At 40.2% G+C, this 23,722-nt stretch overlaps 1 protein-coding gene across 1 annotated transcript in view; it reads right to left on the reverse strand.

Moving 5' to 3' along the window:
* The window catches only part of prkdc (protein kinase, DNA-activated, catalytic subunit), a 42,691-nt gene extending 22,279 nt beyond the window's left edge, over positions 1–20,412 (reverse strand). Inside the window, exons 1-43 of the mRNA XM_074693099.1 lie at positions 20,351–20,412; positions 20,081–20,274; positions 18,284–18,360; positions 18,098–18,202; positions 17,747–17,821; positions 17,487–17,595; positions 17,302–17,414; positions 17,012–17,111; positions 16,704–16,759; positions 16,019–16,049; positions 15,411–15,568; positions 15,184–15,330; positions 14,706–14,870; positions 14,408–14,576; positions 14,010–14,059; positions 13,791–13,901; positions 13,319–13,468; positions 13,008–13,117; positions 11,624–11,783; positions 10,923–11,009; positions 10,721–10,840; positions 9,902–10,061; positions 9,705–9,814; positions 8,793–8,880; positions 8,535–8,698; positions 8,270–8,422; positions 7,518–7,625; positions 7,174–7,400; positions 6,949–7,043; positions 6,631–6,733; positions 5,781–5,914; positions 5,440–5,670; positions 5,095–5,321; positions 4,808–5,016; positions 4,543–4,675; positions 3,975–4,133; positions 2,810–3,013; positions 2,372–2,560; positions 2,086–2,190; positions 1,797–1,964; positions 1,583–1,710; positions 389–596; positions 11–189 (exon numbers count right to left, since the gene is read on the reverse strand). Of these exons, the coding sequence (XP_074549200.1) occupies positions 11–189; positions 389–596; positions 1,583–1,710; positions 1,797–1,964; positions 2,086–2,190; positions 2,372–2,560; positions 2,810–3,013; positions 3,975–4,133; positions 4,543–4,675; positions 4,808–5,016; positions 5,095–5,321; positions 5,440–5,670; positions 5,781–5,914; positions 6,631–6,733; positions 6,949–7,043; positions 7,174–7,400; positions 7,518–7,625; positions 8,270–8,422; positions 8,535–8,698; positions 8,793–8,880; positions 9,705–9,814; positions 9,902–10,061; positions 10,721–10,840; positions 10,923–11,009; positions 11,624–11,783; positions 13,008–13,117; positions 13,319–13,468; positions 13,791–13,901; positions 14,010–14,059; positions 14,408–14,576; positions 14,706–14,870; positions 15,184–15,330; positions 15,411–15,568; positions 16,019–16,049; positions 16,704–16,759; positions 17,012–17,111; positions 17,302–17,414; positions 17,487–17,595; positions 17,747–17,821; positions 18,098–18,202; positions 18,284–18,360; positions 20,081–20,228 (5,723 nt within the window). The 5' untranslated portion in view covers positions 20,229–20,274; positions 20,351–20,412. The remainder of the gene's footprint in view (positions 1–10; positions 190–388; positions 597–1,582; positions 1,711–1,796; positions 1,965–2,085; positions 2,191–2,371; positions 2,561–2,809; positions 3,014–3,974; positions 4,134–4,542; positions 4,676–4,807; positions 5,017–5,094; positions 5,322–5,439; positions 5,671–5,780; positions 5,915–6,630; positions 6,734–6,948; positions 7,044–7,173; positions 7,401–7,517; positions 7,626–8,269; positions 8,423–8,534; positions 8,699–8,792; positions 8,881–9,704; positions 9,815–9,901; positions 10,062–10,720; positions 10,841–10,922; positions 11,010–11,623; positions 11,784–13,007; positions 13,118–13,318; positions 13,469–13,790; positions 13,902–14,009; positions 14,060–14,407; positions 14,577–14,705; positions 14,871–15,183; positions 15,331–15,410; positions 15,569–16,018; positions 16,050–16,703; positions 16,760–17,011; positions 17,112–17,301; positions 17,415–17,486; positions 17,596–17,746; positions 17,822–18,097; positions 18,203–18,283; positions 18,361–20,080; positions 20,275–20,350) is intronic.
* Between the last annotated feature and the right edge of the window lie 3,310 nt (positions 20,413–23,722).

Consider the following 23,722-nt stretch of genomic DNA (forward strand, 5'->3'; position numbering starts at 1 on the left):
TAAGTCGTACTTGATGAGCATCTTGGAGAGCTCATTGCCCTCAGTTTTCTGTATGCCGCAGTACGCCTGGTTGATGCGAGACTCCTTGGAGTAAATTTCTTCTTTAGGGAGGCGAGAATAAAGCAGCTCCATCAGCTTGAAGCAGCCGTTCTTCTTCAGCAGCTGAGTCTCAAATGCTGTGTCGTTTGACTGAAATAAAATGAATCAAAAGTTATTTTTCGCAGTGCAAGAAAAATTAAACTGATCCATTAAACTGACATCCTTCATCCAAAAGAGAACACCACACCTCACAAAGTTTGACTTGATTTTAAATCATATTCAAATTGTGATCATCTCTCCGACCTTTACTCAAATATTTTCCCCAAACTAACAAAGTGAAGGAGCACACCTTGGTGAAGCGGCTGAGCATGAAAGCGGTGATGTCAGAGATGTTCCCCACGAAGAAATCATTGAGAGCCTTGGTGCTGCAGTGAGATGCCAGAGGCAGCAGGACTCGGTCCATCATGCCCTGCAGCATGAAGCTCATCGGCACATCACCCACCTGGATCGTCTGATAGACCGAACACAGCAGCTGCAGCTGACGCTCAGGGCTCGACCTGCAAACAGAGGGACAGCAGAAGGAGGTGTAAATTCTGGGGCTGTCACTTTAACGTGTTAATTAGATTAATTAATTACACCACAAGTTAGGGCGTCATAAAGATTAATGCAAGATTGACTCATTGGCTGCCAGCCATTTACAGAGCATCTTGAATGATCTTTCAAGACCCAAATAATATTGTTTTCTTTTACGCCTCTCTTCCTGTTTTTGATAAAAGATCAAAGGATGGAGCATGGTTCATCTCGGGCGCTCCACCCTTTGATCCCCTTCATGATCTCTTTCATCTTTTGTCACTATCGCGCCACTCTTTTTCTCTGATCTGCTGTGACACATCCTCAGTTAGAGCGTGAGCTGTCTGAACTTTCTGACTTGCAGCGATTTGCTATTTCTGTCATCTCACATCTTCTCCTCATATCCATGCTGATGTCTCATCCAAAGAGCACACCACTCTTACCCACAGTAGTTTACCAGAATGATTTCGACAAGCTCTGCCAAATCTCGCCTCCCGCAGCCAAAACACAATTTACTTCAATAGACACAGTATACAGTTGCAATCGAATTGCCGTCTATAGACATGACGTGGTAGTAGTGTAGTAGTGGTAGGCAGGCAGTCAACAAAAACACAGCTATTTTTAGCTTGTGTAAAAAAAAAAAGTTCATATCACCAAAGCTGCTCCAGCCTGACATATCATTATAGAATATAGAATATTTTGGACAAGATACCCTGACTTAGGCTTTATTCAATCACCAATAAAATGTGGATTTAAAAATCTACCCTTCTTTGTATATTCATTTGATAAGTCACACACAACAATTTTGTAATGTCCTGGATTTCATTTTTTTTCATTAAAATGAGATTAATTTGATTCATTAATTATAAATCCTGTACTTTATCAGATCATTTTTTTCAATTGCCTGACAGCACTAGTAAATTCATGTTTGAATAAAAGACTTCATGAATGAAGCACTGCAGATGCTACTCACCGCTTAGCAATCTTCTGGAAACAGGTTTGGAAGTTCTCCTCCATGATGTGTTTTCTGTCTCGACACAGGATTCCTGCCACCAGTTTGAGCAGGAGAGGACTCTGAGAGAGCTCCAGAGCATCCAGTAGCTAAAACAAAACAGTAAGAGAGAGGGATAACCTGGTTAAAGATGTTACAGAAATCTGATAGAAAGACAGGTGAGTCTGCTTTTTACCTTCCTGACACAGTCCATGTAGTTGTTTCTGTGCAGCGAGCCTTTAGCAAACTCGTCTGACGTCATGGGGAAGTGAGAGGCCACTAGAGCGTCCAGATTTCTCTGCAGCTCAGCGAGCGGCTCCTCGGGGAGGACGGTGAAAAAAGGCAACACCAGCAGGGCCTGACTCTGAGGAGGGAGGAGACAACACACTGTGAGAAAAAATCACATTTCAGCTTTAACTTGTAACATAACACAAACAGAGAGAAGAGGTTAAGACTGTACAGTACAGACACAGACACTCTGTTACCTTCAGGTTGAGAGGCAGAGTCATGTCAACCAACAGCAGAGTGAACGTGGAAAACACGGCTCTGAAGGCTTCGTGGTTAACATCAGAGCAGACTGAGGAGTCGATCTGACGAGGAGGAAAACATGGCACAGGAAAAGTTTTTAGACTCCATCAAACTACAAATGAATAATGGCAACACTCAGGGATTTACTCAACGAGAATAAATCAGATTAAAACATTTTTACTTGTATCATTAAACCATGTATTTAAAACCATGCTGTTTCTCCTTTGACCAGGCAGTAGTTACCTGCAACAGTTTGGAGAGCAGCAGAAGAGTGGCTGTTTTGCTCTCAGCAGTCGAGGACGATCCCTCCCACCAAGACTTCAGGTTGTCCCATCTCTTCAGCACCTCCTCCACCAGCTGCTTCCCCTGAGTCTTCCTCACAGAGCGCTCTCTGAAGCTGTGGTCTAGCATGCCGTTCAGCAACACACTCACCTGATGACAAACCAACAACAGAGAACGAGGAGTCAAGGATAGAAAATGGAGCAAGAATCATTTTCCTGAGCTTGTAAATGTTCACATTTCACTTAAATCTGGTGAAGTAATGGCCTTGCTGAGAATGATTCTTAAACAGGTGACTGCAAAATGCTGGAACTTCACTCTAATAGCTGCTGCATACACTGACACTCCTTCACAGAAATATTTGTTAAAGTTTTGTAGGAAACAAGGCGAGGGCCTGAGTACCATGCTGGGGTTCTGAGATGAGGCCTTCATGAGGCGAGGGACAGTGGTGTTCAGATGTCTCAGCAGCTCGGTGTTGATCGTCGCCTGGAAGAGGCTGTAGAAGTACTCGCCGTGTGAGAAGCTCAGGAAGTTGTGACTGTGACTCCCAGATATGGGCACAGAAAGCATGATGGTGTTCAACAATAACTCCACCAGCTGCTCACTCTGCAGAGAACACAGACACACGGGAGCAGAAAATACATAGATTAGAAGAACTGGTGAAATATGTAGAGTAACGCTGTGGTCTGCTGTGGAGAAATTTTAGTTGAGCCCATTTTCTTTTTGAAGTTTGGCTGATATTGTTCTTAGCATACAAACATGACTTTTCTGACATAAAGCTCCATCTTATTATTTAACACTCACATGTGTCACTCATTGTGAATACTTGTTTTTGAAAATGGTATGCTTCACTTGTCTGATATCATCCCCTCACATGGTTTCAGAAATAATAAAGAGCAAGATTTTATTCCAATCCAATGTTTTCTGCTGTGATCAGTTGACCTTGTCTTTCACCAAAAATATTTTAAATTCAAAGTTATTAAGCAGCTTTATTAAAAGAGTAGAGCCCACCCTGAAGAACGATGTGTTTTACAGCCGATAGTGAATTAAAACAATACAAAACACTAAAAGTACCAAACACACTGAGAACAGAAACACACAGAGCTAATCACTTCAAGGCCATGTCCACAAGTAGCCGGGTAATTAGGAAAATGCATTTTTATACGATTACGCCTGTCGTCCACACGAAACCGCAGTTTTTCGTCACCGAAAACGATGTTTTCTAAAAACTCCGGCCAAAGTGAAGATTTTGGAAAACTCCGGTTTCATGGTTTTGTGTAGACGCCGGTAAACAGAGTTTTCAGTTCTTAAACATCACAGCTGAATAACGGGGGCTCATTCTGATTGGCTGACACGGGTTTTACGTCAGGAAAATACTGCCCATTATGGGTTTGGCACGCTTGGAGCTGCACTCAACGGCGGATTCACCTGCTGCGTGTGGAAGAAAGTATTTTTAAAAACGAACGAGGGGGGGATATACGTTTTTGAAAATACCCGGCAACGTGTGGACATGGCCCAAAAGGGATAAAGAGTCACATGACCTGCCTTCTAATCAGGTATTACTCACCTGTTCACTCAGAGAGAAGGAGAGCTGCAGCAGGCCGTCAGCAAGCCTCTTGGTGTTGATGTCCAAAGATGGAAGCGCCTTCCTGTCCTCACCTGGAGCGATGCCTTTATACACCATCATCAGAAGTCTGGAGCCCAGGGATTTGGAATAGACGGCATCCTTTAATTCAGTAAGAACACAACAGGAGTTTGTACCAAGAACTCAAAGAAACATCACTCTGCAAACAAACATCTTCACAAAGGAAACTCCTAATGTCTATAACCTTTTAGTAGTGATGGGTCCGGCAACACTGATGCCTCAGCACGTGTGTCGAGCACATAGAGTGAAGCATAATTCTATCCTTCAAGCCACTGTGATACGAAGCCCGAAAGAAAAGTTTGGTTTCCACTGTGTGGGACCATTTTTATCTTATATCGGCAAATAAGGTCTTTGTTTTTGGAAAAAGCAGTAAGACATGAGATGACTGGAACTATATTTTACATTTCAAATATCTGTGTGTCTGTTTCAATCATGGCTGACTGCAGAGTGTATTCAGTTTGATGAAACGTGATCATATGTGTTTGTCTACCTGACTGTGCAGGACGGAGTTCAGGTGGCCTGCTTTGTGGATCTGTTTGCAGGAGGACAGAATCATCTCCATCTTGTCCTGATGGCTCACAGCACTGCAGTGGTAGAGGTCCACAGCACACAGCTCCTCCACACTGCAGGAAACAGCACAGTGATCAGAGTTTGAAAAGTTTATTAGAAGAGGCTCAGAAGTCAAGAGGCATGTCTAAAAAAAAGATCTTAAATGACGGTTGCACAGCTGAGGCACACAGCGGCGACAAACTCACTTTTTACGTGAGATTTTCGCCTGCAGACTGCTTTCAATACGAGAACTGTAAGGTGAGGCCAGCAGCGCCTTCAGTAAAGGCACACACACTTCTGGAAGGTTCTTCATCACCTCTACGTCGGCCATGTTGAAGCCAACAGATGACGGCTCACACACCACCAGCGCTGTCAGCTCAAAGAGCGCTGAGACAAAGACGTCCTGTTCCAGCAGCTGAGGGTTAAGACAGCAAACAGTGAGCAAAGAGTCAGAGTGTTTCTGACCTGTGAGTGTCTTTAACTTCAGCAATACCTTCCAAAAGTCCTGCTCTCCTTTCAACAGGATCATGGTGGAGAACTCCAGCAGGCGGACGATGATGGAGCACTTGCTGAAGTTGTACTGATCAACCTCTCTCGGGCTGAAGTGAGACATCCTCCCTCCGTGAGGGAAACAGCTCTCTGCTGCTGCCAGGCCACGAGTTGCCAGCTCAGTCAGGAAGAACCTCACAGCTTTCAGGAATGTCGACTTCTCTTTCAAATCTTTCAGACACAAAAAGAAAAAACTACTGTTACTACCAAGACTGTCAGAAAAAAACCCAGACTTACTGACCCATATTTTATCAGTTTATCCTGCAACACTTGAAGAAACAGGACTCACTCATCAAGTGGTGAGGCCTGACAATGTGTAAATTGATGAAGGTGTTGTAGCAGTCCAGAGCAGCCAGCAGCAGGTCCATCCACTGCAGGGTGGCTCTGACGCTGAAAGGACCGCTCAGGTCTCTGAGGGTGGGCTGCGAGAGGAGACCTCCTCCCTCAAACCGCGAGATCAGGAATCCAACACCCTGCTCCTTTAGCATGCCGTCCATCCACTGAGGAGCAGACTTCTTCCCTGATGCCACAAACACACATTAATGAGTTTGTGTGTGTTTCAGGTCAGTCATACAGAGTGTAGGTGAATGATATGTGTGTGAAGCTGGAGCACCTGCTCGGATCGCTCACCTGGGAGGAGAGGTGTAAACTCGTAGAAGAGCTCCATACATCTGTGTCGACACTCAGTCTGAGGCCGGCCGCATTGTTCCAGCAGCCATAAAACCACGTCAGAGAGGCTCAGCTTGTCATCGGGGGGAAAGCCTCTGAAAGAAGAGGAAAATATGTGTGTTTTTGAGCAATTCAGCATTTCATAGGATCATTATAACATCACAGTATCATGAAGCAGCACACATTGTGCCTACACTGAGTTTTACCTTTACTGTAGCTGGTTGAGCTTTCAAAAATATCACTCATGTGTCAGCTCACTGCACCAACATGCATTACTAAATATTTCTATACCTGTGCCATCAACCTGCTGAACCAAATAATTTCTCTAATCAGGAGACTTTCACTTGATGTTGAACTTTCTTTAATGCTTGCTGTTCTGATGTTTTTCTCTTTGAAATATTTCAAAAACTAGAGAGGCTGCTATCAGCAAGTTAAAGTTTTCATTAAACTCTAACTAAACTAAAAGCTGCTTTTTTAAAACTGCGAGGAGAAAAGGAAAGAAAGGATCAATGAAAACAAGAAATTGGCATGAAGGCAGTGAGAACTTGTACCCAAGCTTAACCTGTTACAGGTAAGAAACAAAGTTAACACTTTGAATGTTCAGCTAACGAACTCAGCCTAACGGACAAACAGAACAGACCCACAGTGGAGAAAAACATGAATTTTGGATGTTCGGCTGCCTGCCACTGTCATTTTTATGTCCTTATCATCTTATTAAAAAAACTATCCATATGTTTATCAAAGGTCCGCTAATGTTTGTCATGAGAAGATGTTGTTGATAAGCAACAAATTATCTCTGCAGAGCCCCGACCTGGGGATTCTTCTCTTTGCACTTGGCTCGTTGAGGCTGGGAGCTTTCTGTTTGATGATTCTTTTCAGGTGATCGATGGCAGCGCCACACTGCTGTAGCGTACCTGAGAACAGAGGAAAAGCTTCAGACACACTGTTTACCATATCTATCATTTTACTTTTAAAACCATCTGTTAAAGGTTTACATCCTTGTTTGTTGAGTCCATCAAAATGAAAATAAGGTTCTTTAAAAAACATAAGAACTGTTTCTCCATGTCCATACATCTGACATGTGACTCTGAGTGTCCTGCCTTTAAATCTTAAGTTTGAGCACATTTACCCAGGGATCTCTCGTCCGAGTGTGCCAGAGCCAGACTTTCAACAAAAATGACGAGAACCTCGAAGATGAACTGCTCCACCAGTGAACTTTCTTCCCTGCAGAAATAAAACAACAATATGAGCTGGTTTATCAAAAACAACTCACTGTTCATATGAACTGATTTGAAAGGTTTCATCTTTTAACGTAATCATCCAAAGACAAAACAGAGGGATAAACCTATGGTACCTGAAGAGTCTGTAGATGCTGTTGAAAGCCAAAGCTGCACCGAGTCTCTTGAAGCCGTTGGGATGCAGAGCCAGGCTGTAGATACGCTTAAACAAAGACTTCATGTTCGTAGGGCTCTTCTCCTGCTGCTTCTGAGTCGTCTGTTTGATCGACCATTTGACAAACTCTTCGATGCAGCGACCGCAGAAGTCTCTGAGAGTGCTGTCCATCGGGTCAACCACCCCATCCTTGAAGAAAGAAAACACAAATAAATAAACCAGAAGAAAGAAAAAACAACACTGCAGTCAGAAAAAAACACAAATAGAGCATCAAGTTTTATTTCAAATTCCCAAAAAAAGTCGCACCATGATGGCCTCCAGGACAGCGACTGTATCCTGACTCTCAAACTTCTTGTTGTTTGTAAACCAGTGGATCAGCTGCATAACCAGAGGCTCGAAGAGCTGACGGGTCACCTGGGGAGGACGTTTAAGTACACAACATTAAACATCATTATTTACTCTCTGACCAAGGCTGATGACAATATAATCAACACAACAGGAGCTCATGAAGGTGATGTCTGAGTTTTTAGAGAAGTATTATTTTGTTTTATGTATTATCTTTATTTTTTAGATCCAACATGTGTAAAAGAAAAGAAAGATAAAATTCTACCTAGTCATCACAGTCGAAGGGTCTAAATGCACCGTTTCTGTGTAAACTAAATCAATCGCACGTTAGTCTCAAATGAGGCTCACTCTTTGACTTGATCTCACGTCAAGTGCATCGATTCTGACTAAGACAGTAGCTGCAAAGTAGCCAAAGAGAAAATATAAGTCTAAGGATTCACAGGAGGAGCTGGTACTGGAGCTGGGGAGAGGGATGTCCAGGTGGTTCTGCTTAAACTGCTGCAGTAGATGATAATTTGCAATGCAGCCATTTAACCTATTTCACGCCACACAGTTTAAGAAACATACTGCAATTATTCTGAAACAAGTGATAAAAAAAAAGGGCCTAAAAATACTGAAAACAATTATGCTTCAGCTATAAGCATTTATATTTTCTTAAACAAAGCTTCTTCTGATCTATTAGACCTTAGATCAGTCACATGTTAACACTCTACCTGATCCACATCACAGGCCAGACGCAGCAGGACGGGAAACAGCCTCTTGTGCAGCTTGTACATGGGGGGTAAAGTGTTTGTCCCTTCAACCATCTGAGCACTTTTTCCCACCATGTAGACGACCAGGCTGTGCAGCAGCTCACAGGCTGCAACCTGCAGCAAACACAGACAGGCTGGTTACAAATGTCACTAATCTTTACACCCAGAGAACAGTCTTATGTTGTTCACACATGTAGTTAAACCTCATTGAGACTGGAGGACATACTTTGGTCTGTCGGTCACTGGTGGACAGAGCCAGCTCACTGATCCGAGGGAGGAATGGATCGAGGTAGATGACTGGCTTCATATCAGCAAACGGTACAGCAAAGCTGAGTCTCTTCTCTGAGTCCCATGCCACAAATTTCTTCATCATCTCCTCTGATGACACCACTGATGAACAAAAACAAATTGTTTCATTTCTAAGCTCTCAGCCTAAACATCTGTCCTCTCATAGCACAACACCATCAGTTTTATTAATCCTCACCAGCCACAAGGTTCCTGTTCAGCTTCCCTCCCAGGTGGCCGAGTAACTTGACCACCCTGAGCCTCACCGCAACGAGAGGAGCATCTTCCTACGAGCACACAACAGCAACAGGTGAGCTTCAGCACAGGACCTCTCAGTTCAGCACAGCTTTTCTCTGTAGTTACATTAAATATGACTCTATTCACTGTTGTTGCAGATGTAATTCGAGGCCTTTTGCATATTTTTAATCTTGACCTTGTTTTCTAATTTTGTGAGTGTTTTTGATTATAGATAGATGCAAAAGTTTTTAAATTTCTTCAATAAATGACTTGAATCTGAATCTGCAGGAGTGAGTTCTGTTAGTTTCTCATATGCCATCATTTCAGGCAGGATATTACGGCACTATTGCGCCTTGTAATGCATAGAGGTGTGACAGTGGGGCAAAATCAAAGAATGAGGAGAGAGTGATGTGTTGTTTTGGTGCCAACAGAAAAAAAAAAGATAAAAGTCAAAATAGAAATAACTCAGATTATAAAGTAATTGTCCATCTGGACTCCAGAATTAACTTTCTATTGGACCTTATTCCCTTCTGCTGTTGTCCCCATCTAAGAAACTGATCAGACACCTTTACTCACACTGCTTCCTTGTCACTTAGACTCTACACAGGCTGCTCAGCCTTTCAAACCCATAGAGTGTAGAAAAGATAGATAAAAATAAATTAAAAATAAAAGGAAAGTCAATTTTTTAAGTCTTTGGATTTTTCTTATAAATGAGTTTTCAGTAGCTGCAGCCAAACTGTGATGGATGAGCGACTTTTAGTGTTACTCAACCAGAGTGAGACAGGAAGTATATACAGAAATATGACCTCACGAAGGTTAAAAATTAGAACTTCAATACAAAGCCCCTTATGCTCTCCTCTCCTATGTCCTGTACCATAGTGAGCTCTTTGGACTTTTTCAGCAGTCGCGTCAACACTCTGCTGTATCCTCGATCATTTCTTGAAGACACAGAGGACATCACTTCCCAGTTACTGTCGTCTTTGTCTGCAGAGAATCCACAACATGAGACATCAGAGCATCAAATTTCTGGTATCCTTCATAAGTAAAGTGAACTCTGTTCTCTGGTCTTACTGTCAGTGGACGTGGTTTTCAGATATCCGTCTAGCAGAGGGAGGATGTTGGTGTAGCACGGGGCCATCGTCTCCGGGGGGATGTGGGAGGACCAGTCCTCGAGGGCATCCAGGGCTACGTTTGCGAGTGGAACATGGCTCAGACCCAACTTCAGAGCTGCCTGGAGTGCACACACACACACACATACACAAAAATACACATTTCTTCACCACATCAGCTCTTTGAGGTTTCCATTTAAACTCACTCACATGTTGACAGCTTCTTCTCTTTACTCTGTTTCATATGCAGACGTTTGAGGCTGACACTGATGTTTGAAAATGCTAAAGAAGACACGCTTTATCATGACATTACTACACAGAACAGTTGATGAGCGTCTCTCACAGATCAATCAGTGTCTGTCTAATCTGCACAGATCTTAAATCTTCGTTTTGCATTGCAAGGATAAAAGGTGACAGCAGCTCACTTACCCAGTTTGAAAATTCACTGTGTAGCCTGAATATTTCCTGTTTTTTTTTTTTGGTGTCTCAACTCCTTGTACTCATCCATGTTGTAATTTTCTTTTTATACTTCATGAAGGATGAGATGTTTCTGCTCATTCGTGCAGAACAACCTTTTGTTTTTAACTTACATAACAGACCGAGGTTTCAGCTCATCCAAAACAATCTCTGGGTGACACCATGCACGAAACCACAAGCTAACAGTGACTGCTGCTCTGCTGTTTTTGCTCACAGACTCTGACTCACTCCATGTGATTTTCTTAATGAAACATCTCCAAACATCTTGCTTGCTTTGTGCAGAAACACGTAAAACCCATCCCACCTCCAGAGCTGGGCAGTAGGCCTTGATGTCGAGGGCTATGATGTTGTGGTGCAGTGAGAGGACAAAGGTGAGGCAGGAGGCCAGCAGCTCGTCTTTGTACTGCTTCATCCTCACACACACCTAGAAGAAAACCACGTCAGTCACATCTTTAACCACATTCACATTTATTACATCTTCAGGACAGACTGAAGAGAAACGTTACCTCTTTTCCAAACTTGGAGAAGAGAGCGAAGCTGGCGCTTTTCACCGAGTCAACCTCAGGGGGCGAGGAGCTTTGCAGACCGACTCCCTGTTTCAGGAAGAAGATTTCATCATTTTATTTGATGTTTAAGAAGAGAGCACAACATGTGACTACTTTTCCTCTGAGTTTCTTTATTTGTAGGCCTCACAGATTAAATCCTTTACTGATCTCAGGCTGCTGTGTTTAGAAACCTTCATTTGCTGTTGCTGTGTTACAAAGTCTGAAGATAACAGTCTGTTGGGTGTTTAGTATGTTAAATATGATGTTTATTATGCTTTGGATTAGAATGACCACATGGAAATGTTCTGATTCAGGCTCATCTTGTATCCCTCTCATGTAATACTCAATTTATTTTCCAAACAAGCCTCTCAGAGCAGCCTGTGGTCTCATCCTGGGATAACACACATTTCCCATGTTCGGTATCGTCAACCACTTTTTAAAATGTGATGTAAAAAATATGAATTGGAGCATCACTTTGGCCTGACGTATGGATCACAAACCCCATTTAGGAAGCTAAAAGAGACTACAGTCCTTGAAGTCTACACCCCGGTCTGAATCGAACCTGCAGACCTATCATGTCACCTGCAGTTTCCTGCTCTAACAGCGTCCTATCCTCTCGACTAAAGTGCAGAGACAAACTTAAAATGGAAAATAAAATGCACCTGGTAGTATCTGATTCTCTTGGAAATGTTCATGCTGACAGAGAGCAGTTTGTAAAATCCACTGACGAGCGGGTTTCTGATGGAGTGGAGGATGAGCTCATGGCTTAGAGGATAGACCCAGGACTGAAAGTACTCTACGTGATTATTCAGCAACAACTCGCTGCAAAAAGCAAGAAAGGAGAAGTGTTCAGACAGACATTTTCAGGACGGAAGTATACAGACACTACTTCAACGTCATTGATGTGAACATTATATCCCAGAGCAAAACCTGCTCAGAAACTGAATTCTTTTGCAAATTTAAAGATTTTTAAAACTGCAAGACTGGAGAGTCAAAAAATGGAGATAAAAAGGAAGCTGCATGTTGTGTTGGAGCCAGCAGAAAAGTTCACCTAATTCTCTTCTGTGATTATCTCTGTCTGATAAACTGATCAGACGCCTTTACTCAGGCTTCTTCATTTTAACTTAGAGTCCACACAGAGATTTATCGCTGGTTGATCTGTTTTACTTCATGGTCACACATTTCATCACTGAGCAGATCATAAAACCTTGTGTTTCGCACATATAAGAGCTGTGATACATCTTACAGCTTGAATCTAAAATAGAATATGAGCGTCCTCTGTGTTCTGCAAGGTAAATTACAACTGGACTGGACCACTGTACTCAAGGAATTGTACTTTTTTGTACTCTGTCAGTCTTTCAAATCCATAGAATGTAGAAAAGACATAAAAATAAATAAAAAAATAAATAAGTGCAAAGTCAAGGTTTCAAAAGCTTTGGATTTTTCTTTTAAATTAGTTTTCAGTAGCTGCAGCCAAACTGTGATGGATGAGTGACTTTAAGTGTTACTCAACCACAGTGAGACAGGAATACAGAAATATGACCTCATGAAGGTTAAAAGCTGGACTGTTTAAAAAACAATCAACAACGAGGGAGTCTGTAAGTCTCTGCTGTTCTAACCCTTACAATGAACAAACCTCTCATACTGTGGTGATCACAAAAAGAGTAAAGACATATTTTATAATGAAAAAAGTGGAGGCAGGTCAGACATATCTGACCTTTAAGGTCAGTGGGTACTAAAATAAATTGCCTTAACCCTGATGCGTCACATGACTACCCACTCAAATACACACCCAATCAAACATCTGCATGAAGGAATAAACAGAAAGCTGAGTGTTCACTTAGCAGCTGGCCCCTGTTAATTATCAAAGCATGTTAACATGTTTGTTATCATCATGTAATACAAATCATTCCAGCACTTTACAAATTATTTCAAGAGACTATTTTAAAAATCTGTTTGAGCGGTGTGGATGCTTGCTGTTTAAAGCGGAAAACTTTAGAGAACATTTTAGATTTTAATCATGAAGCAGGAGTTAAAAAACTTTACCTGCAGAAGTCGACCAGGTTGATAAAAGCAGTGAAGTCTTTGATCTTATTGGGTAACAGGTGAGCTGTGGGGTCTGAGGAGGGCAGGGCATGAGCTGCATCATCTGGAGTCTGAAAGACAAGGAGGAAACAATTCAAATGTTCCAAATGCAAAAATTCATAAGACTTAAAAAAAACTCCCTTGAAAAATGAAGGAGTTTTATGGACATGATCATGATGACAGATCATCATGTAGTTTTTACCAGCCGACCTGGATGTTATGTGCTCCTCACATCGACTTTGTAATCAGTGAGATCTGAGAAGTCTCCTCACCTCCTCTCCTGCAGTCACCTTCTCCACAGACAAGTCCAACTTCTCTACAATCCTGAGAATTGACTTCACCAGCTCGTTGTAAAGGAGACGACTCAGAGCGAGGAGAGCAGCGTTCTGACTTTCAAAAGCTCCGTCCAAAAACCCTGAGTGCTGCAGCAGATCAAACACAGCATGAGCAGAAATTATAAAGTTACTCTGAGTGCACAAAAGAAATACTGTGCACATAAAATAAGACTGATGAAACTATCTTTCCTGCTCCAGTTTAGTGAGTATAATGCTGACTACCAACTCAAATCCTTCAAATATCTGTGCATGAAAACCTTTGAAGCACTACTGCAACATTTAGATTAATAGAGGAGGCAGCTTAATCCCCATAAATGATTTTAAAGTTGTACTAGTCAATAAATACATAGAGCATGTTCACAGCTTTTTTTATATAATAAACAAATGTATGAAAAAACTAACAACACACCTTCAGCCGGTCACAGTCCAGCAGGTTTTTATACAGGGCCAGGTAATTCTGACTGGAGGGAATTTTCCATTTTCCAGTTCGAACCTCTGAGGAAGGAGCACTGTTTTTATCCTGAGAGGGGAGAAATAAATATTTTTCTAATCAGCATAGCACCAAAATAAAGAATACAGCTGATTAAATATACATGTGTGAATTCAGTGAAGGAAACATCCATCTGACCTCAGACACCATGATGGGTTTGGAACAGACGCGAATCAGGCCCTGGTGCACTGAAAGGCGGACAAAGTGAATGTTTTAAGCATGAAGAGCAAGAAGTTTACAATAAATCTATGAAAGAAAAATAAATGTAAATGAATGTAGCTCCTGTGCAAAGCTTGTAAGTGTTTCAATGCTGGGTAATATGTTCAGTGATTTGGTCCTGATGTGCATGAAAATCCTCCCCTGCAAAGTGAGACTGTCCCTGTGAACTTTACCACTGTCAAACTGTGAGGTGTGAGGGATCTCTTGCAGGCTCTTTTGTTTTCTTACAGCTAATGTAGCACTGCAAGGGGATGCTCTGTTTTTGTTAAATGTTTCATTTTCTAAATTAGCGCTTCAAGGACCTGGGATGGACTCACCCACAGAGCTGATGAAACTCCACAGAACTGGTCCTTTAGAGGCCATGGCCACCAGAACCTTCAGGATGGACCTGCAGCACGTAGTCTGCATCCTCTCACTGTACTGAGGGAAGCTGTCGATCTGCACCACCAGGAGGCGCTCCAGCAGAGGAGTGTACACCTCTGGGACCTGAGAGCATGGACACAAAACAGAGAGAGATGGTCACTGGGAAGAGGAGAGTCTTTGATGCTTCTCTGCAGAAGTTGAAAGGCTGGAAATCCTTGAAGTTTGTCAGATTGTGTGTGTTTTGTATCTCACCTTGTCCAGGTGAATCAGGACGCTGGCGATGGAATCCAGGAAGCTGGGCAGCTGGTAGAAGCTGTCGTCCTCTCCATCAGATTCAGTCAGGTACATTTGCTTACAGCGCTGAATCAGCTCCGTGTACATCAGGTCCACGTCCTGTGGGCACACCTTCTTACACGGCTGAAGGAGAAAAAAATGATTTTCAACAAATTATAATCCTATAATTTGCCAACGCTGTACAGAAACAGCAAAACACAAAGACATATTTACATTAACCAAGCACTTTTAAAAACTAACTGATAAAAACACAGATCCAAGAGCCTCACACTACAGGAGTGGGTAATCTCAACCCAGAATTAAAATGCAAACATCCCTGGAAAGGTCAGGATGGAGAAAACTGAACCACAGATCTGACGGTCCATTCTCTGATTTAGAAAAACCATGACGCAAGTTTTGGTGTCACTATTAAAGCAAAGCAGATAATGAAACGTACGCCTGCAAAGAATCCGTATCCACGTATAGCAATGGAGAGCTCCTTATGAGTCGAGTCCATTGTCTTTATGATGCCACAGAACTTCTGCATGAAGAACTTCAACTTGCTTTTGTGCTCTTCGATATTATCAGCCACCAGCAGTGAAACCTGAATGATCACAGAATAAAAGTGAGGTTTATTTGGAAAGACAAACATATTTGGTGAGACAAACAGCCTGTCAGCCTGACCTGTTTGAGGAAGGCCTCCAGTGCGCTGTAACTCGTCTTCTTCATCTCGGCATTGATGTGTCCACAGAGCTTGGACATGACGTCAAACAGAGCTCTGTAGTGATCCATCAGGCAGCTGCTGAACTGGGCAGCGTGTCGGGCAAACAGCCGCAGCCCGGCTGTGGGAGGAGAGAAGATGTCATCTCACAGAATCTTTAATAAGTTTTAGGGACAGATGGCTACAAGCTCACTGCACAAAATGTGAGCAACAAAAAGGGGAACAAGTACACATTAAATATTAAAACATATACAGGGTACAATGATGTTTAAAGGGAATGAATGCTGGGTGCAAAGATGCAAAGAACAGCTGTAAAAGTTAGTGCAATTTGGATGTTGGTGAAAAATTAAAGAGCAGTTTTTTTGCCCAGTTTCTCCTCTGGCAGCAAAATAAGATGCTTAACGTAATTGTTGATGATGAAAAGTGATCAATAAAACTGCACATGGCTCATGATACAAGTGGCGTTACTCAGGATGACGACTGTATAGCAAACTAAACCAGCAGTCAAAGAATTATCATTGTTTTTTTTAAACAGTGCATCTGTCTTTATTCTGCTGGAGGTCAAACTTACCAAATGTGACAGCATAGCGAGTCATTTCCATCTACGACAGAACAGAAAGAACATGCCATGTTAAAACACAAAGACAGGGTCAGTAAACACAAGTGGTTTACGTTAAGTGCGGCAATAAACATATTTATCAAACTGAAAGACCTTAGGAAATTTTTAAATAGCATTCCTTGGCTTAGACATAGAGATAGTTTTAGCTGCTATGATAAAAAACACATTTGAAAAACTGAAAAATATCAAATCACCTAAAAATCCATTTGAACTGCAAAAAATTCTAAGACAGTAATACAATGCAAATAATTAAACATACTCCATTAGAAACAAAATTTAAGCACAAAAAATAATATAATAAAGAAGTCTGACAAAGTATTACATGAAGCTCAACCTCTTCAAAATGAAAAAAAAAATTGTGAAATTTCAATTGTTGTACTAAAAAATATATAATAAAACACTGAAAAAAAATAGACAAAAAACAAAAATATTTAATGCAGAACAAAACTTGAAGCCAAAAAATTATAAAACACAAAAACACTTTTACAACTTTGTGGATTTTATGCATGAGATACTTCAAACCCTTATTGTGCCCATGAAAATTTTTAGCTTTTTGTGGATTGCGGAAGTATTTCAAATGCTTGTTTTTATGTTAACTGAAAGCCTGGGCTGTAAAGTAAAATTTAATGACATTTACCTGGGGACTGATGGCCTTCATTGCATACTGAAATATGTCTTTAGACATGACTGGATCTGCGAGTGGAGCACTAGTTCAGTCAACATGCAGACTTAAAAACAGCTTTTTAATTTTTTTTGTAAATGCAAAACAAATATATTTATTTATATACTTTTCAAGTACTTGTTGACTCTGTCCTCAATACATGGTATTAGTAGATTTCATCATTGACAAATTCATATATGGGTATATTGACTACCAAATATGTGAACAACAAACACACACGCAAACATGCACAAACACACTCAAGCACACACACACACACACACCATCCTCCACGGTTTCAGTGAAGTTGACCATCAGAGCTGTGATTCCTCTTAAACATCCAGCAACAACAAGGAGTTTCGGTTCCTTCGTTGCTGAGGTCATCTGAAACATGAAAAATAAATCCTGAAATTCATCAAACTCACACATTTACTATCATTTTTAAACTGGCTGCATTTACCCAGAACAGGATCAACAGAAAAAAAAAATCCTGTGAAGAACAGTGAACTGCCTGTAAATAAAAAAAAATAACAGAAAGTTCTCGCTGTCTTTGCTGTGTCCCCTGTGAACATACCTGCTCTTTCAGCTCTCCGAGATAAGCTTTGTACAGTTTGTCAGAGTTGTTCACCATCTCGCTGGGATGAACCTCAGCAAGAACTCCCAGCAGCTCATAGATTTTTCCAAGGACTGTCGGAAAGGATGGGAAAATGTGAGTAAAATTAACTTAATTGTTATTATTTTTTAGAACTAAAGACTCACCTGAATCTGACAGTTTACTCTTCTGACAGAGCTCGCTGTAAAATCTATTGAATATGTCACAGATTCGAAGTTCTGCAGCCACAGTGGACACCTTCGTGGTATAGAGAACCTGCAAAAACAAGGTCCAATTAGCATGTAAGTTAATAATAAAATGTACACTAATAAAACAAAAAAGTCTCTCAATAAATCACGTAAATGAGAACTTTTGTGGACGGTGGATCACTGCTCTAAAATGGCACTTGTGGTGCAAAGAGACTAGCCTTAATGAGGAGCTCCAGAGCTGGGGTCCTGCATTTGGCCACTTTCTCCTTTGTGTACACAGCCATGCATGTGTCCTGCATAAAGAAGAAAAGGATCAAATAAATGACAAAATGTTTAAATGACTTTTTATGAAGACAGTATTATTAGGGTATTTCTTGTAATATATCAAAGTGTTGTTTGTGGGGTATAATATTAAATAAATCTGAAATAAGAGGCTACTTCTCGGTTACTTTTCAAATTCTTCCTCATGCACATACAAATGTGTCATAAGCCACGGAACAATTTGTAATTTTCTAAGCAAAGAAAGCTAATAAAATACAGTTGCACCGATTTCTACATGTAGAACCTACTCTGATGTCAATGGCATATGTCTTCTCCCATCCTTTGACTCTTGGAGAGACTCTGTCCAAGAATTTCTCCATAAAACACAAGATGTCGACTCTGGTGTCCCGCAGCTGGAAAAGAGAAGTTTCTGTCAATATGGATTCATTTTGCTCTCTGGCTTTACCGTTCATTCAATGTTATATCATTTCTACCTCATCTGATGGCAGGGACTTCCTGAGGAAGACGAGCAGTCCATGGTCTTTTGAGAACAATAAGGATGTCTGCAAAGCTTAAGAATAAGGATGGAATCAGATAAAGAGAACATCTTAACGCCCATATTTAAATCTTAACAATAATAGAAAAAATAAATATACATGCCTCAGTCTTCAGTAAAGTGAGACTGTGCTAAATGTTTGTAGAAAGGGATTTTTACTTTTTGATGTAAAATATATACTAATATTAAATTCAATGCCGGGAAATAGTTCACCAGTTTGAGAATAAGGTTCCTTGAAGTAAAATGAGAACGGCACATTGAACAAATCATTAAAAGGTTCTGAGCATCTGGAGAAATCACTGCACAAAAAGGAAAAGGACTAAAATCAATAATGGGACAGACATGACCTTCAGGCCCCTGGGAAGCACTCCATTTAAAACAGGCATGTTTCTGTAGTAGAAATCACTGCATGGACTCAAAGTCACTTCAAAGATCACTGCCTGTGAACACAGTTTATCACTACATTTACTACACAAATGCAAGATCGGACTGCATCCAAAGGATATGCAACCAGATAATAGAGAATAGAATAGAACTTTATTTGTCACTGCACAAGTACAGCGAAATTGCAAAGAACATAAGAACATAAACCATAAACACCAGACTTCTTTGGACCTAAGCCCGCTTCTGATAGACAGAAGGGAAGTGAAAAACTATCCTGTGGTCTAATGAATCCAAATCTGACATTCTTTTTGGAAACCATGGATGCTGTGTCATTCTCTCTAAAAAGAAGAGAACAACTGGCTTCTCATCAGCTCATAGTTCATAACCAGCATCCCTGATGGTTTTGGGGGTCATAAGAGTCCGTAGCGTGGGGAACTTACACATCTGTGGATGCTTTATTAATTCTAATCAATAGGTACAGGTTTAGGGACAAAGGAGACCCTGAAATGTTGAGTAGCTAAAATCCTCTATCAGGCAATACAAAACAACATTCTACATTCAAACTCCGGAAACAGGTCTCCTGGGTTCACAACTTCATAAATATATACAGTGCTGTTTAAAAAAAGAGCTGTTGACACACATCTGTAAATATAATCAAATTTGATTAAAAAATCATTATTTTATTCTTAAAATTTATTTTATTGTCTTTGCATTATTATCAGCTAAGAAGGCTTTGAACCATCAAATGTTTTAGAAACGTCCTGCTTTTTGGAATTTGGGTTATACAGGATCTTAAAGAATAGTTTTGAAGGCACTGTATCTATTTTTTTCCAAACCACAGACAACATTTCTACAAGCAGTTGCAGGTGTCTTTTTAACCACAGAGAGAGTCAGGTGGAATGGAGGGAGGGGGGGCGATCATGTAGTTAAATGAAATCCAAAACTATCTGTGTTGGTGTTGGTTGTACTTCTGGGGGGATATATTGAAAGTAAAATCACGTCGGTCTGAGTAAGATGCATTTAGTAAACTCTGAAAGTATCACGTGGTTTGTTTATTATGCTCTGCAGAGCGAAACGCCCACCATGATCCAGTTTTGGCGGTGCATGCAGTCCCAATATACCAAAACTGAATTTAAAAAAACAACTACCGATAGAATAAGGGTGAATTAAGCACGCCGATCTAAGCATTAACTTCTTGGAGTATTGACCAATTTAATCTGCACGTGCTCAACCTGCCTGTCAACCACACGCGTATAAGCTACTTAGAATCACCAGATTGTGAATGGGGTTTGGTGCTCGTTCCATGAGTTTTTAAAGTTATTATAAAGACGTGATATTTTTGAGGACTTACCTAAATCATTCTCGGTTGGTGCTAGCATGCACTCCTGCCCCAAGTCACCGACTATATCGTGACATTTGAGCGCAGCAGCTCTCGAGTCTTCTTCTGAAAGTGATTCATGAAGTTTGAGGAGGAGCCCATGAATCCCTCCTGTAGACATGACTGCAACCTTGTGCTAAGCCAACATTAGCACCACAAGCTGTGCCCTGAATGATGAAACACAACCACAAAAGTCTCAGACGGATAGGCAACACAAAATAAATTCCTTTGAGTTATACTTGCCTGCGCACTGAATCTCATATCCCCACGCACATCAGGAAGAGCCGGGACCGGATACACACTGCATGTGCTCCAAAATAAAAGTCCTCGCTTTAATTGAGATTGCATTGATATCGCAAATGTGTTTTATTTACTCCTGTAAGGACCATGGGTTAAATACATGTCAAGTAATTCGACAATTACACTTGTTTAAAGTTAAGTTATGAATATAAGCAATGCCACCATTAAGCAAAAACAAGTATCCGGTATGATTTTTCGGCCCTCGGGTAGGCTGCACGGGCTTTATCATATACATTAAAGTAAATTTCTCATTTTCAGGTTTTTATGTCATTAAATGTAGCTAATTTCGTTTCATCATACCGAAACGTTCCATCAAACTTTTCACAAACGCGAAATTATTTCAGTATTCACAGAAATTTCCACAAAAAGAATGCTTCATGAATGACGTGCTGCTTTTCGTGTAGCGTTTGTGTGTTTGCGTTTTGTGAATTGTTTTCCTTTGTTTCAAATTAATTTGGGGATTTAACTTGTTTCAGCTATTTTTTCCTTTTACTAATCGAGGTACAATTTAAAGTTATTAAAAAAGAGGGTAAAATTGAGGGATGACTTTAATAGTCTATTTTTATGTAGACCTAAACAAATAGCTCTAGTATTACATTGATCGTTTATCTGATTTGTCGTCCAAAATTTAAACCTACCAGGATTCTTCTTGACCCACCGTACAATCGACGCCATGATGATAATAGAACTTGTTCAGATGTATACCTTTGCAAATAAAAAAAAATAGATAAAAACAAATAAATAAATAAAAAGTCAGCGAATGCTGATTTGATTAGAAAAAAAACAACCTGAAAGGGTGCTGTACCAAGTGATCTTAAAAAAAAAACTATTGGTATCGCTAATTCATCCTTTGACCTCTGTCATTTCTGTAATACGTAATCCATCTACAAGCTTTCTCCGAGGAAAACAAACTCTCCCTCAACATGAATAAATAAAATTCTATGATATTATGTGACAAAGATAAAAAAATAAAAAAATGGGCAAGAGAAAAGCCAAAATATCCACAGATTATAATGTAAGGGTATTCAAAGAACTTGAATCCAGTCCATTAACTGACTGTTACTTTTAATGGATCAAAGCTCAGCCATATAAGTGTGCTGAAAGCTGAAGTGAGCTCCGGTTGTGAGGAAATATGCTCACTGATAAATCATTCCTGTACTTTGATTTATACTTGTTTACTCTCTTTGCACTTTGTACCTTTAGGCTGTGAGGGCAGATGTTTGTTCGTGCTTTCTGAATGAGATTTTCTGTAACCAAAGAAAAAAAAAAAACTAGTCTTTAATTTATAGTATTAATGACATTCAGAGGACTTTCATTCCATTCTCAGGACAGCCTTTTGGGTCCCAGTGAAATGCCTTTTTATACAAATGTAGAACTGTTGCCATTCCTTTAAATTTATCTGTTTTGCTGTTTTTTGTAACTCATTGCACTTTTGGGGGGCTACATACCTCCCTGCACAAAGCCAAAGTGCTTACTACTGTTTTTAATTTGCATGCAAATAAACAAAATTGAACAAAGCCAGAAAGTCATTTTGTTTATTTATTTTTAATAAAAATGTTATTGTTGTTGTCTGATGATCATTAAACTGAACATTCTCATGAAATGAAAAATAAATGTAATATTTGATTATACACTGAAAAACACTTTTATATTTCTGTCATGTTGCTCAATGTTGACATTTCCCAGAGGTTTAACCTGATGTTAAAACGATGGTTTCACATGATTAATTCCATTTCTGCAGTTGAAAGAATATAATCAATGATTCCTGACAGATAAGATAAATACAACCAGTTTTTAGTCATTAAAATACGATTATTCATGAAAAAGTGATAAAAATTTAAAACACTGGGATAAGTTAAAAGAACTTTAATGTTAAAGAAAAACAGATTCAAGTCAGAATTATGTGATAAAAGATTCATATGCAATAAGTACATTTTTGAAGAATTTCACCCTTCCATCTGACTTTTTCTCTGCTATACATCTCTCTCATTGCATAGTTTGAGAATCTTGAGTTCTGCAGAGGTTTGTTAGAACTGTTGCCTCCTATCAAGAAGGTTCCTGGTTTGATACCCTGGCTGAGAAGGAGCCTCTCTGTGTTTTCCTTGTAGATGCTTTGGTTCTCTCCTGCTTCCTACCACAGTCTAAAAACACACTCACCAGTGTCAACAAAACAGCCTCATGTCAAGGTTCATTTATTTAGAATACATAGCAAGGTCAGCTTTCTATGACAGAGTTTATATACAGAAAAGGTTCATTAAGAAAGTTACTATTAGTATATTCTTATTAAATCTTATTAGTTACAAAGCTTTAGCACCTATGACCTCTGGATGGCAACAGGGAACAAATGTGACAAGTTTTCTCCTAATGATTCACAGAATAGATAAGAACGTCATGAAAGAACAATGGGAAAGTCGAGGCTTTTAAGTTGAAAAAAAAATCAGGCTAAAAATATTCAAAAAGACGTCCTAAGAGTATTGTTTAATTGCAACAGTTTTGTAAAGAGGGATGGTCGAAAATTCTTCTTTTGCAGGTCTGATCGGCAACTCCAGGAAATGTCTGGTGTAGTGGTTCAGGTTATTGGTGCCAATGGAGGGTCAACCAGTTACTTAATCCAAAGGTTCATAGACTTTTCCTTCCCTGCACTGTGAAATCTTAACATTGCGCGTACAAAACATGAAATGTTTTTGTGGTATTGGGTTAAGCAGTTTATGTTTGTCTAGTGTTGTGACTTAGATGTTGCACGGAAGACATTTTCAGTTTGTCAGACATCCAGGTAATTCCAAAGGGATCACATATTTTTTCTTGCAACTTTGGAAAACCAGAGACATCATAGACCTCTTTGGACCTGAGCTTGCTTCAGATGGACTGAAGGGAAGTGAAAAACTGTTCTGTGGTCTAATAAATCTGAATCATGAATGGCTGTGTCCTCCACTCTAAACAGGAGAGGGAGCACCCAGCTTGTTATCAACTCACAGTTCAAAGCCAACATCCTTGATAGTCTGGGAATTTGAATAGTCCATGGCATGGGAAGCCAACACATCTGAAGGCTTCTTTAATCCTGAACAGTACAAAGATTCATTTTTGACACAATAAACCTTTTTTTCTGGGGGATACAATTACAGTAATTAGCTAGCTTACATTTCAGCATAAAATAGTCAACCCTTTGCACTAAATCTCATTTCACTGTTGAATCAAACTCAAAACTGTTCTTGAATGATTATGCAAATAGTTTGTTGCAGGGTAAACTATTTATTTCTTCGTTCTTTTATGAATAGTTTTACAGAACACAGTGGGTTGAGTGTTTGGAGGCTTTGC

The sequence above is a fragment of the Halichoeres trimaculatus genome, unplaced genomic scaffold (genome assembly GCF_033239565.1).
Source record: "Halichoeres trimaculatus isolate MK-OKI-2021-1 unplaced genomic scaffold, fHalTri1.1 fHalTri1_scaffold_18, whole genome shotgun sequence".
Taxonomy (NCBI): Eukaryota; Metazoa; Chordata; class Actinopteri; order Labriformes; family Labridae; genus Halichoeres; species Halichoeres trimaculatus.